General features: G+C 40.9%; 1 protein-coding gene across 2 annotated transcripts in view; it reads left to right on the top strand.

Annotated features, from left to right (window-relative positions):
* Positions 1-1,314: 1,314 nt before the first annotated feature.
* Positions 1,315-15,061, top strand: part of PTPN3 (protein tyrosine phosphatase non-receptor type 3) — a 156,098-nt gene continuing 142,351 nt past the window's right edge. Inside the window, exon 1 of one of the 2 annotated variants that reach the window (XM_010708587.3) lies at positions 1,315-1,594. In XM_010708587.3, coding sequence (XP_010706889.2) covers positions 1,468-1,594 — 127 coding nt within the window. In that variant the 5' untranslated portion in view covers positions 1,315-1,467. The remainder of the gene's footprint in view (positions 1,595-15,061) is intronic. The other variant, XM_010708588.3, reaches the window with a different exon arrangement.

Here is a 15,061-nt window from a genome sequence, read left to right as displayed (position 1 = left end):
AAAAAAAAAAGCACTTTCAATCTTTGTTGACTTCTATGTTTTAAAAAGAAAAGGGGGTGAGTATTTAGATCTGTTGAGTATAATGTAAACACTCACTGGCTGCAAAATGAGAGATGTTATTTACCCTGGTGAGAGAAAAGCAAGACATTACCATATTACATCATTCTCCACCAAGGAACCTCTGGTGGATCTGCCATTTCCAGGAGGACATAAAGTTCCTAGAAGTGAGAATCTAGAAGTGAGAATTGGTTAAGATTTTTCTTTCAGCAAACTAGAAACTGGACTTGTGGTTAATTTTGTAGAATTACTTTTTTTAAAAGCATAAATAATAAGGTTATGACAATAAGGTCACACTCCTCTTATAACATGACACTTCGCATGCATGCAGTCTGAAATGCTCACTGCTCATTGTCTGCCTCATTCCAATATTTTACAAGTGTGCAATAATGATAACTTCCTCTTTCATGCTGCGTTTTGTGCATAGATTTCAAAGCGCTTTCTAAAGAAAGGGAACTGTAATTATCTGTGTTAGAGATGGAGAAACAGAAGCACAGAGAGCTAAAGCAATTTGCCCAAGGTGACAGGGCAAATTAGAGGCAGAGTCAGGTGTAAATCCCACGTCTCCTGCTTTTTGGCTCCTTTCTAGCCACAGCCTCTCTTGCACTCAACCATGCTTGGGGGAGTAACTGCAGAAGGAAATGGCTATGAGGATACTTTCTGACTTGCCCTAATGTGGAACTGGTGCAAGTCATAATGAGGAGCCACTCTTGGCACGGAGTCAGCAGAGAAGTGGTAATTGAGCTGCAAGGAACTTTCAGGGCTGTGCTGGGGGCTCTTTGCTGAGACCCTTATAGGGGTTGTGCAAAGGCAGAGACTTTTGTTGTTGCTGCATGGACTTAACTTCTCTGTAGGCACTGCAGCACCATTAGCCTTGTGTTCTCCACTCTGTGTCTTTAAGAAATCAGGCCCACATGGTTCTCGTCAGTAGCAATCAGTGCTAATGTTCATGGAGGCAGAGGTCCCTATGGTGAAGATATAGGGTTGTTTTATCCCACAAGAAGCTGTGCTTTGGGAGATGCAGAGGCAGCCTATGCCACCTGTGTGTATAGCAAAAGGCTTGTTGCTCTGCCGCGGTGCAGGAGCACCCAACTTATACCGCTAACTGCGGTTTATTTGGCACGTAGGACTGATTCTAAATTATTTCCTGCACATTCGCAAGCAGTTTCCCTTTAAAGTGTAGCAGCTGTGACATTTTGTAGGTTCTGTAATTTCAGATGAGGCGCTAAGAGACTACTCCTTTCAAATTTTTTTTTAATGAAGGTGGGTACCTGTTGCAATGAATCAATTAAAGCCCTTCTGACACATAAGATGTGTGTTGCCAGACCTGTTGCACAGGTTTGTCAGGAGGAAGGATAACATGTGACAGCGTACAGAAGCCAAGAGGGCTGGAGAAGATCAGAAGCTCGCATGAGCGAGCTGAGCTTTCCAAAATATTTTCTCGAAACACTATTCAGAAGACCCCTGAACTCTCTGGCAGACGGCACCATGGTGGAGCAAGAGATCCTGCTGTCGTGTGCTTATCCTCAAGAAAAGTGTAAGTGACCAAATGTGATTTTGTATGAGAAATGAAAACAGGACACAGGAGAAAGGAAATGAAAGAAACGATCTAGCTATTATAATTGAAAAGACAGAGGGAGTAGAGGGGAAATGCTAAAATGAGGAAATAAGGAAGCTATTAACTTTATATTGTAGGCATGCAATTGAAATATGATTAGTGCCTTTACAAGCAAAGGAAAGGATGCTTGTATGAAGAACTTTGATATAAAAGCGTCTTGAGGAAATGTGCTTTAATCTTTGGCTTTCTGCTTGTATTTGTGAGGTACTGTGGTGTGGTACTGCTGGTGTGGTGGAGAATGTGAACAGTGTGCTCTGAATAACTCGGGTGGCAGTCTGGGGGGCTGCAAAAGGTTTTTCTGGAAAGACACAGTATGGTCAAAGACAATAATGTTTTGTTTTGGGTTTTCTTAGTAATACAAACTGTTCAGAACTTTATGCAAATGTCAGCTGAGATTTACAGTACAGTTCAAAGATTCCCAAACCAATCCCTCTATCCCCAAAGGAAAATGTAACATCTTTGCTAAATATTATTTTTCTTTCTAGAGAACATATTACAGGCTAGAAAGAATAACAAAAACCTCTGTATATGATGGATTATAACAAGATTAGGAGTATCTTAAAAGTATTCTGGAAAACGCCGAGTTCAGCTCCCAAAGTGCCCAAGAAGAGCGTGTCAGGCAGGGAGGGAGGCAGCTGGCTGCAAGAGCAAGGCACTGAGCCTGGCCTGGGCTTGTCTGAACAAAACGCTCAGCAGAGGCAAGAACAGAACTGGTATGTCCCAAAGCCACTCCAGTGTGCCGCCGGAGCAAAGTTCAGTGCTAAGAAAACCTTCTCTTTGAACTCCAGATACTTTGCCTTTTGAATGGGCTGGCTTGTTTTGGCAACGTGAAGAGGATGTTATTTAAAGCTTACTCCAGATGGAAGGGTTGGCTTTGCTCTGAATGTATGCCTCTGTGCAGGGCTTGGTGTTGGTTAGAGCACGGAGGGCAGGGATGCCAGCAAAGATGCAGTTTACCTGTGCAGAGATGACTTCTCCCACAAAGCCCCAAATGCAGAAGATGACAGAGAATTAAAATTTTCCTGCTGAGCTGAGTTAAGAGCCAGCCAGCTGTAAGGGGAACCGGAGTTGTGGTTGCTGCAGTATAGAAAAGCAAGTCCTTCCTTTGCTGCTGACTAGTTGCTATTAGTTTTCATAAACCATTACATACGCAGGATATGGGTAATTTATTTTTAGCTTTGCTATAACCTAAAGAACCTGAATGTTTTTCATTTCCTTTTTTTTTCCTCCTTTCTCTTCCTTTTTAATGGAATTTAACCCAGATGAGCCGTTCTGGGTTAAAATCATCCAGTTGCCATCTATGAAAGACAGAGGGTGACTGGAGTTCAAACTGCACGGTGCATGTCATTGTTTTTGCATGTGTGTAAGAGAGAAAGGCGATTTCCCAGTCTAGCTTGGCACTAAAGAGCACTGCAGAGTCTGAAAAATACGCGTGGAAAAATCAAAAGAAACACAAAGAAAGTAAATCCATAAGAGGAAGAAAGCCAGGTGATACCGCAGGATGCACAAGCTGGGATCTCTAATTACATCTTCTGGTGGCATGAATCAGGACTAGCCGCCCCCTGAAGCCACTGGAGTTGCTCCATGGGCTGAAGAAAGGGCCATGTGAAGGATCCGCCTCAGCATTTATAGTTTTAAGCACTTGCCAGGAACAGGTAGTACATCTTCCTGACACATTAACCAAATACCACTGAGCACTGAATAGCTCAATTCTAGCCGTGAAGGGCTTACTACCCCAGTAAGTGATGCATTTGAGCTCAAAACCATGGGCTTTTGTGGACTGGTCTGAAAGGTTGACCCGCTGCAGATCTTAGCTTAAAGACAAAACCAAGCCTTTTAAGAAATCCTTTCTGCTGTAGCAAAATGGGCAAGGCACATCTTTGTGAGTCATCGGCTGTGTATCTGTTGCTATATGAATTTAACAAGACGCTCAAACCTTCATACCTGAAGTGCCTAGCTGTCCATGACAACATATTTCCACGTGTGTGCCCTGTTTACTGTCATTTATCTCTTTAAATGTCTTTCAGGAGAAAAAACAAGACATTTTATGGTGGGTCTTTTTGTCCTCCAAAACACACTGTGATGCTTATAACACACATGAAGATTAGATCATAGTTAGTCATATGTTTTCCATAGGTCTGCATAGATTCAGTGCTTTATTGCCAAGGTATTCACTCCACAGGTAGACACTACATTTTCCTTGTGTGTGTGTGTTTTTCTTTGTTTGTTTGTTTTTTAAACTGATCACTTTGTCAGGCATCTCATCCATCAGGCTCATCTTAAAACAGATATAACAAGACCAGGAAGATATCCTGAAACAGCAGTGCACAGGCTATTTTCAAGATCTTACCAGCTCTTGCTACTGTTTTCTTTTCTCTTGTATCAGAAATTATTAATTGTCAAAACAATGTTGTGGGAGGTGCACAGTTGTGTGTAGGCACAGCTGCCTCGCTAGGCTCAGCACCAGCATCAATCTCTTCAAAGCCATTCTTCTCGCCCTTCTTGTGAGATGGCTTCTAAGGAATATACCATAGATTACTCATTGAAATGGATTTTATACCACTTAGAAAGAAAAATGTATGTAATAAATGTGGTTTCTTCTAGAGCAGTGATAAACTTTTCAAGTGAATCACATTGTCTTGATATTCCTAAACAGCTGCTTGCAAACATAAGTTTTAAAGAAAAATAATAGAAAGTTGTTGTTTTTTTTTTTAATTTCTTCCTCTGTGTTACTTATTTTTGTAAGTTTCATAGTTTTTCTCATAACTTGAAAATCCTTTGTTTATCTGCTCCTTTTGATAATATTCTTATATTGCTAGAGCCCAAATATCTATTTTTTTCATAACTATAGGAAGGCATGTGAGAAAAGGACACTGGTCTAAGCCTTTTAAAAAGGAGGGATAACAAAATAACTTTGGACAGAACAAAATTAATCTGAAGCCACTTTGCAAATAAAAAGCACTTTTGTGTTGTGCTTTAATTATCGGTCACAAAATTAAAAATTTCTGAAGATTTTTCCTCAGTTTTTCCAAAAAACATTCGCCTTTAAGTTGAAACCAAACATGAAATTGCACTAAAATTTCAGTAAAAAGGGATTTGGGCATGGGGCTTGTTTGGTTTTGATCAGTCATGAAATGTCAAATGTACATTTTCAGGATTGTTTGCTAAGATTTCAGATATGAAAAAGTAATCTAAAATTAATATATTTCCTTCTTACTCTTAAGAGCAGCATTGCAGAGTTATGCATGCAGTGATGGGAGGTTCTCTATGTGTCTTGAAGAGGCAAAAAAAAATCCCTTTCCAACATAAACTGCGATCCCATCCAGCCAGTGCCTTCCCTCACTGACATCTAAATCTATGACAGGATGTCAAACTCTTCTTTTTTTTTCTTTTTTTTTTTCCCATCAAAGAAAATTGTTAAATTCCAAGTTTTAGGGAAAATAATGTTCAACTATTTTTCAACTATTTACTATTTTTAAATCTAAAATCTCTTGTTTGACTGTATCTGTATCTACTTTGACCACTTAAAAAGACTGATCACTCTCAATGCAGGAGTAACTGCCTGTTAACTACCCCTACTTTTTTTTTTTTTTTTAATCACTTAACAAATTTGCTGGTAAAGACTTTGTTTTGTTTTGTTTGGAGTGTGGAGTGAAATATGAAGTCATATTTCAGCCTAGAGAACTGATACTGCATGGACTACAAAAGAAACAGCACCAGATTTTCTTCTGATGGACCTCTTAACGCTCTATCCCTGAATCAATGTTTTGCCATCTAATGAGCACTCTGTACATTCCTTGTACATGGCCATTTTATATCAAAATTCCCTGCAGTGTTAAATCAGCTGTCTTGGAGAAATCAAAATATACTGCCCCACCATGGTTACTGTTCTTGACCAGGCCTTTCATTTTGTCAAAACAAAAGATTTATTTAAGTAGAGCTGTTTTCCAGGGAACCATGGTGCCTGACTGTCAGGTATTTTGGCTCCCATTTTGGTAACTTGCAACACATCAGTGTTCTTCAACCCAATCTGTAACTATAGCCAGCTAATAAGAAACAAAGTTCATTTCTTTCCTTACTTTTTGAAATCCAAGTATGTGCAAAGGAATAAAAAGTGAAAACAAGGCTTTAAATAATACACGTGCTCTTCTTATCCTCCTCATCTCAAAGCCACGTGGAAAGATATTTCCATGTGAATTCCTCTCTGTTGACTTATCTCTGGAGAAGGGCTTATGCAAGGCATGGGTGGAGCTCAGGTAGAAATGTAAGCAAGATTGAGCTGCTCAGAGGTGACCGAGAAGTGTGTTTGGGACTACTGTTTATATTCATCCTGTGTAGTCCAGCTGCTAAAAACTTCTCTGAAAAACACATAAAATGGGTATAATCAGCACTGGCTACATGTTCTGCACACAAATGCTGTTAGCTGTCTCAGAAATGTGCCAGGCTCAGCTGGAAAAGGATCCAGAACAAACACTTGAGATGTGCAAATCCTCTGAGGGCCTGGCAGCTGCATCAAGGATGCTCCAGAACCCAGAGGACGCAGGGACTTTGCCCACGCAGAGACCTCATGTTTAGTGTTTTGCTGTTCCTGCTGCTGTGGTAACGTGGGTGGGAGTGCAAGCAGGGAAGGCTACCAGCAGCTGGATGCATTCAGCAGCTCAGGCAGGACAGGCTCTGAGGGACAGCTTTGCAAGGAAGGGAAATTTTGAGGAAGAAAACAGAAGAAAGAAGTTGAAAACAGGCCTGGAATATGTTTGCTGTTCTGCTCAGTGCACACTTGGTGTCTCAGAGGCACACGCATCTATGTCCTGCTGAGCTTCTGGCTCTTGGAAGGCTTTCTGCCTCTTTGCAGTATTTCTCTTCATCACGTATGTGAGGTTTCTGCTGCACTGGGGAGTTCTGAGGGACACAAGCTCTATTGCAACAGCCCCATGGGGCTGTTGATAGCAGCAGGGTCTATTTATCTGCATTTTTCCTCAACAAAGCACATCCTTTCCTCAAGAAAAAACAAACAAAAATACATTACTTCTGCTATTGTATTTTAGGCCCAGTTATGCTGTCGTTTGCAATACCACCACAGCAAAGTTATCACAGAGTACTGAAAACAAAGCTTTGCATGGAGTTTCCTTTCAGAGAGATGGTCTGACTTAGGGCAGTCTGCAGGGGGGTCTATCCCTCTCCTATCATATAAGAAGGATCTAGGTTTCAAATCCATAACAGATTTTTGGACCGGGCACTTGACTCAATGTTTAAGACTAAAATCCCAACAAAGCTGGTGGGATTAAGTTCAAGAACTTATTTGCTCTTTGTCTCTGCAGTTTACTGGGAGCCTCAAGTTGCACTTGTCTGCATGTCTTGAGTTATCCCAGCCACAGGTGGAGCTGAGTGAGCAACTCAGGCCTTAATTTGTGAATAACACCAACTGAAGTACACCTGCTAGAGGGTCAGTCAGCCCCCCACAGAGCCTCTCAGAACTCACCCAGCTTTTAGGGATCCACTGCTCACCACGTATGGTGGCTGTTGCTGTTTGCTGCTGAAGTACCAAGCGCATGTGGTTCTTGTCCTTTGGCCTAGCAGTAAAGAGTAGCTGGATTATTTTTCTTACAGGACATAGGAATTTCCATGAACAGGTCCAAATCTATTCAGGCTCCTGAGAGTATGTCTGCCTGAGGGGATAGGATGCTCTGACATTGGGCTGCCCTGTCCAGGATATGCCACTCACCTGGAGGTAGCATGTATTGTCTCAGGACAGACCTGGGTTTCAGCTGCATTACCAGGACCTCTTTTCTTTGCAGTTCAGATAAAGCAGATAAAATACTGGTTGAAATACAGCAAATCAAGTGCAGATGGGCCAGAAACTTGGATGCCCTCATGCCAGGTGAGTGTCCTACACATGAGGAAACATGAGTCAGTTGCTTAATATGCTCTTTCTCTTTATGGGCTAATGAATCCTGAATTCAGATATGCGCAGTTGCAGCTGGAGGATGAGGAACATACCCCTCCAGCCCACTCACCATGACTTACTTTTGAGCTGCTGATTGCATAATCCATGTTGAGGGTTGGGGCGGGGATGAAGTTCCCCTCTTTGATTAAAAAAATACAAAAAAAAAAGAAAAGAAAAGCTCACAAGGATGTATTTTGGAAGAGATCAGGTCCTGACTAAAGTATCTCCACGTAGCTCTGCCAGGTGCATTTGCATGTTGGCCTCTATGCCAGCTACCTTTATTGGCCAGGACCAAGCAGGTACAGGCTGAGCTGCCCAGATTGTTGTTGCTGGCACCTAATGCTCTCTGTGCACTTTATGGATATGATGCTCAGGATTCAGACTGTGCTCAAAGGCTTGGGATCTTAAGTACTGGGTATTACAACAACTTACGCTGAGTCACTTAAGCCCTTTATTGAATCTGGCCCCAGTGCATTTTTCAGGCTTATTTACAGAGCAGCAGGTATTATTACCAGCAGTAACTGGGTTAATAACAGGGCCTCTAAGAGAGAAAGCAATTTGTAACACCTGTGATGCCCTGACTGAAACAGGTTCATTATCTCTGTTTTCAGTTATGTAATAAGAACAATAAAAAATGCCTTCTTTTCATAGAAATCTTGGCAGCACCTGTTTGCCTGTATAGTGCCACTGCGTCCTGTTTGCTCAGTACTTGCACAGTTACATTTGCCTGCAATGCCCTCAGCAGAATGCCCCTTGAGTGTTAGTAACTAGGCATATACTAAAAAGATAAATACAGCAAATGCCAAAATAATAATAATAAAAAAGACATTCATCCTTGCTGTGGATAGTCAGTTGTTGTTGTATACTTGAAGCCTGACAGATGTGGTTTGCTGGCAAGTGGGTGAGAAAAAAAGGAATAACTTAATTCATGGTGGGAGGGGTGTCAGGGTTCTCTTCAGTTCAAGACAAAAAGGTCTATAAACTTTCAAAGTTGTTCTTAGCAGCTCTATACACAACATATGGTCTTGTCCTTCCTGAGCTTTTGACCATTCCCAATGTGGGAGTCTGCCAAATGAAAATTAAACAAAAGTTACCCTTAAAAAATATTTAGGAAGCCCTGTTTTAGAAGTGAGTGCACATGCTGGCTGTGACTCAGAGCACACCCACACACTGGGTAGACAGATTAGCATCTAAACCACTAGGCAAGTTCCAATTCTTGCTCAGAAGGTCAAAAAAGCCTGGGAAATGGCCACTGCTCCCTTTCTCCTCAGCACAATTATTTTTTTCCAGATTACAAAGTCATTTTGGATGGCACAGCAGCAGTATAGTCAACTGATTTATTGCCATAAACAATTGCTTCCAAGGGAAGCAATTCTGTCGTATCTGGACAAAAGAATAAAGAGGGGATAAAGGCAAACCCACTAAACATCAAACCTTTTCCTTTGGATTTGTTTGCTATAAGATTTGTTTCTGCTCCACAAAGACCATGGGGATCTCTATAAGTCTTACTAGGGAGGCACATACATGATGTAAGCCAAAACCCCCTTGTTAATATGCTTGTTTTTTCTAGAACTGGAAATGTCAAATTTGATGTCTTTTTTTTTTTTTTTCTCTCTGATCACATTATCAGAACACAACAGCTGAAAAGAGCAAGACCGCCATATACACTTCACTTGGTGTTCACACACTGTGGCTGGCCTGTTTCCAAGCCACCTTTGAGTAAAGTCCCCGAGTTGGTATGAAGGTGTAGGATACCCACACACTCTGTCCTCCTTCCCACACTGAGAACGTGTAGGAATGGTGTTTGATTAGAGCAAAGAGCATTAGGAGCCTTGACGTTCAGCTGTCCTGAAATCTGAGGTATCTCCTGTTAAGAAAAAATGTTATGAACCAGTATTCTCTGTATTCGTGTATGTTCTATGGATTGTTAGAGACAAAGGTTCAATATAGCCTTGGAAGTTTGTAGGTTGTCCTGAAACCCTTAGATAAGTCTTTTCTACAAGTTTCTAGAGGTGACAAGACTATGTCAGTAAAAGAGAGGTAGAGATAAGGTCAGAATCAAAAACAATTTCAAGATTTCCAGCCACGGTTATAAAAATCTGATTGTAAGAGGGAGCTGAGTTAGGCACTATGCATCATCAAGTGTTCTCAGCTAGCTCCAGGGCTTTTGTCTGTGCTTCACCCAGTACTTTCAGTACTTTCACTGTTGCAGTCCAGCTAGCAAGGAGATAGATAATGTATGGTGTGCATGGAGACAGCAAAGTCTGAGTAAACATTTTTTCATTTTTGTTTTTAATGGCAGTGGATGTAAATTTCAGTCATATAGAAACAGCCCAGAGCTATGTTCACTGCTGCAGACTTGCCATGGTAGAAATACAACAGATCTAAAAGATTAGTGGCTATTATTAATGCTGCAGCTGTGCAGGCAAAGCAGAGCTGAGCTAAATCTTTATTCATAGCTAATCCTCTGCAAAAGGATGGGCGGAAATACTAACTTACCTTGCTGGCTCATGGTTTGAATTTCTTTTCACCCAGCATGGCTTTTCATTGAGCTCTCCATTGATCTCTGCTTCAGAGACAAATGGCCTTGTGATTCCCCTACACAGCTCACGGCCAGTATTAGAGCCAGAAGTACCAGAGAGAATAGATTGTGAAGATGTCTTCTCTACCTTCATTCCCCCCTCTGGTGCTGTGTCAGAAGCAGTCTGAGAACTCAGACTACAGCTCCCATTTCATCCACATTTGCCTTGAACCAGTGCTTTGCAAAACCTGCTTTTCTCCTGCATTTGCAGTGCCATTTCAACAAGCTAGATCTTGTTTCCTCTTTCACAGTAACCATCACATATTCAACAGTGATGGTGCTCTTGCCAAAGCATTTTTCTTATCAGAATTATGCTTTTGCAAGATGAAATGCCAAAGAATCTGTATGTTTAATCTTTTGAACTTTTCCCATTAATAAACAAATAATACTCTCTGGCTTCGGAAATGTTTTTCATTAACCCTTTTCTTTCAACACTGAGCATAACTTAACAAACACTAATGTAGTTTAGCAGAGTTATGTGGGACACTATTCCTGTTTCAATTTTGCTATTCTATTTTAAAAAAAGATATTTCATTAAGACTATTTTTCATTTTCAATCCTTTTTTATTTTAGTGATTAAACAGCTCTTGTCAAGGCCTTTCTTCCCATCAGAGTCTTTCAGAAAGGAACTTCCCTGTCTCCTTGCCAGCAGTAGTTCAATCTCAGAGAAAGCTTAGCAAAATTGGGCAATTTTGTTACACTTCATTACAGAGAAATTATTCAGGGAAAAGAAAAAAAAAAAGAAAAAAAGCCTCATTTCTGTGCCATGCTATGCCTGAGGATGGCCCTAGGCAGCAAAGGAACATCACTGCCCTGGCATTCGTCATGATATTGTCTGTGGTCATGACACGCGATGGGCTGGCTTCCTGTTGTTTTGTAACAACCTGGGACCATGGGAAGCTCTTGGCCATTAAGGCTGCTTTAATAGCTGGTAGTCATAGCTCCCATGACTGAAAAGCCTACAGAAACTGTGAAGACTGGTTCTGCTCAGCCAATTCAGATTGTGTGCATGGCATTTATTTATACGTTGTGTGAGAAGTCAGATAAATTGTCTTTCTTCTTCCCACACCTCAGTATCACAGCATGTTTGCTTTTATTTCCTTCCCCCTTGTCAACTCTCCTTTAGAAACCACAGTCTTGTTCAGTATTTGGTTTTCATATCTATGTGCTGGCCCATAAGGAGGAAAGATGAACAATTTCTTTGTGAAGCATCTTCTTGGATGACCCCAAGAGTCAGTCAGTGGGGAAGCATTCCTAGGGAACAAAGTGAGGTGGTTAAGTCTGTTCCCATGGCCACTAAGAGTGCAAACCTTTGGAGATCCATCAAGTTGTGATGCCACAGGCATGTCAGGAAAAAAGGTGGGAAAATATACTGGTTCCTGCTGGCAGAGTAGAGGGGACAACTGCATCCAGGTTCCATATTCAGGTTAACTGAACATGAATGCATCTTGATTTGCAGTTGATTTGGTGGTCACTTCCAGACAGCAATTTTATGGTGGAACCATGAGATGTGTGATGAAGATGAAACAGACAGTGTTGTTTCCTTTCTCCCAGATCTTGCTGGGAATAAATATGTGTAAAGTGAAATAAAATATTTCAGCTCTACAAAAAAAAAGAAAAAAAAATTACCAATCTGGAGTGCATTTTTGTTAACACTGGAGTGTGCCATTTTACTTTACATGTATTTCACTCCACTAACCTAGAAGTGATGACACATTTAATGCTCTAGGTCTGCACTGTGTTTTGAACAATAACTTTTATTGCTATTCTGGTATCATTGCTGGAATTTTTAATGAGAGCAATGAAATTGCATTCATCAGATTAATTTCTCTGAAGTTTTCTGTCAATTCTAGGAAATGAACAAAAAGTTATTATATAAAGGAAATACACTGTGTATCTGAAACTTGAAGCAGAGCATATTAGCAGTAATCAAGTTCATGCTTATTATCTTTACAGCCCCATAGGTATGCATGGTGCTTTGTCGGCAAATACAATGACAAGCCTGTGCTTTTTTCTCTAGGCAATAATCCATCAGGTGACTCATTCTGTCAGCTTGATTTTATATGCTCAGATAATCTAATATTAAAAACAGAGAAAGATGCACCAGGCGGGTTACTGTGATGAGTAGGCAAACAGTATGCACTATGAGCTACCACTGAGAAGGTAGGGCTCTATTTTAATCTCTATACAGTTTGGCATTGTAGTACAATGTATTTTCTAAAGGAAGCCACCATGCATTTTGCTAGATTAAATCCTGCTTAACTGAGGGGGGAAATGGATGTGCAAGGCATTGTTTGAATTAAGTACATCACTATATCTGCCAAGAACACATCAGCACCGTAACAAAAGCCTTGGAAATGCTCCCTGCCGCCCCCATAACTATAATCCTTTCCTCAAATGGGGTGCAGGTGTTTACAAATTACGAGTGTCCGTTCTTAACAGAGTGGTGGGAAGTGAAAGGAACCTGAAAACTGTCAGCAGGCTGTATCTGCTTGGCCAGTTCTGTGAGCTTGAAGATAGCTACCAAACTGAACTCAATATACTAGCTGCTTCCTTCCAGAAAGATGCTCACACCATTTTCCACTGTTAACTGCTCTGCATGGAACATATTCAGTGTGTTTTGTGTCAGACAAAATGAGTTAAACAGAAATCTGATTCATGAGGCTGGAATCTGGAGAGGAGAAGCTTCCTGGCAAAATCTGGTCTGATTAGCACCAACAATTCTGCTGGGGAGTCATACACAATAAATAACATAGCACAAGTTAAAGAGGGGTATAGGTGCAGTGGATGTTACCATCACCCTCTGGGCATGGAAACAGGAGAGTGAAACAGTCCCATCCTGGCAGCCAGAGTGTCTGTCACATAAGGAGAATCTGAATTTATAAGGATGTGGCAAATTCCTCCTTCAATTTTTGTGTCACTATCGTGTCCAGGAGGTGATGTAGCTGTTTTCCTGAGTTTGACCCACAAGACCTGTGTGTTGCAGGTAGAAATATGATGTGCTAAGGAATTGCACTGTTGGCAAGTGAGTGTAAAATGTGGAGAGCTGCATAGACTTTTTGCAATTATAGGCTTAGTGAAAAAAGCTCATTTTAAAAATGAATGTCAGGAATTCAGCTGTGTACAGTGGTTTACAAATTGGAAATGGATTAGCAGCCTTTAAGAGAAAATCTACCATGTCTGCAAAAGGCATAGAAAAAAAAAAAAAGTACAATGAGGGCAAAAAGAAAGGGCAGGTGAGAGACGGTGCTTTCATTTTCTGGTAACTTGCCAAATCAAAATTGCTAAATATTAGGAAGGTGAAAAGTGTGAGTTATGATGATAAGACTCATTAAACCAAATTTCAACAAATACCTTCAAACTTTGTCTTGCTTCTGATGTAACATAATCTTATTTTAGGTCTATGTTTATGTTTGAAGGTAAGAATTAACCTGCCAGGTAATTGCAGCCCAGCTTATCCTGCATACCATGAGGGAGCAATGTCACAGGGCAGCTGCTGCAGAGTGTTGTATGCCTTGCTTATGTCAACGTGCACACACAGTCTCTGTCACCTTCCTTTTTACCACTCCTAAAATGTGTCACACTCAGCAGTATTGCCAGGCAGCAAACCCTCATCAGAACAACTAACAGTGAAGAATTTTGTTTGGGAGACAACACAGTTAGCTGGAACAAAACGCTACTCCAAAAAATGCTTGCTTCTTCTATTCTTTATATATTTCCTCTGTGTGCAACCTGTATTTTTTAATCCCTCCTTTCAGTCTTTCTCAGATGTGATCTTTACTCTGCCTTGGGCTGCATGACCTCCCAGTGCAACTGCTTGTGATGGGAGCAGAAAACCCAGCACCACCTGCTAGCTTGAGGCCAGGCCTGCAGGAGACAATAACAGTGAATCACTATAACCCGCCAACAGTTTCTTCAAAAAATTACTTATTCTTCTACACACTTCTACAACATGTAGTGGTTGGCAGCCCACCCATGGCAGGGGGTTTGGAACTGGGTAGTCTTTAAGGTCCTTTCCAACCAAAGACATTTTATGATTGTGTGATCTCCATCACAGGCTGGGAACAACATTCTATGGGATGGGGAGGCTTCTTCTCTTCCAGTGCCTCACATTTGTGCTTGAAACTTCTTAGTAAAACTCGTAATCTTTCACTCCCTTTATATCTCTGGATCCAAGATTCAGCAACAATTTGGGATTTATTTATTTTTTTTTTTTCCCTGTTGGTGAAGACAATATCCTTTTAGACCATTCCCAACTGGAGGCAGTTTCTCTATAGCTGGCTTCCCTATTGCTTCTTCAGAGCCTCATCCTTGTCTCAGTTCTGCTTTCTTGTTTCTTTAAGGCTTTTGGTTTAGCCCAGAAACCATGGTGCAGAGCTTGAATTCCCCGACAGTGGTAACAAGCTGTTCTGTAAGTGGTGGGACTGGAATGCAAACTGTGCTGCAGATTCTCCCACGTTCAATAGGATGTGCATTTGGTTTCCTAATGGTGTAGTATGAGTGACTTCTTTTCCAGCCTGTTTTCCTGAGACTGTGTGAGTTGCAGAACTTTCTGGCATATCTGATCAAAACTAGATTAAAAATCTACTGGGGATATGGAGAGAGAGGAGAAGTACAATCAGAGCATGGAAATGTAATTCTTATTTCCTTAGGATAACCATCCAAAGTGTACCACAGCTAACTCTCTTCTCCTCCTCCACATTATTCTAAAATAATATCTCAGTGAGTCAAAATAAAATATAAAAAACTGAGCTTATTGAAGGAAAACATTTCAACAAATCTAAAACAAAAATGATTTGGAACTTACTTGTGGGTAACCTCAGAACATTGCTGCCTTCTGTTCTTCAGTGAAATAAACTGA

The sequence above is a fragment of the Meleagris gallopavo genome, chromosome 3, assembly GCF_000146605.3.
Source record: "Meleagris gallopavo isolate NT-WF06-2002-E0010 breed Aviagen turkey brand Nicholas breeding stock chromosome 3, Turkey_5.1, whole genome shotgun sequence".
NCBI lineage: Eukaryota > Metazoa > Chordata > Aves > Galliformes > Phasianidae > Meleagris > Meleagris gallopavo.
The sequence above is the reverse complement of the archived record's forward strand: the minus strand, read 5'-3'. Positions and strand labels throughout refer to the sequence as shown.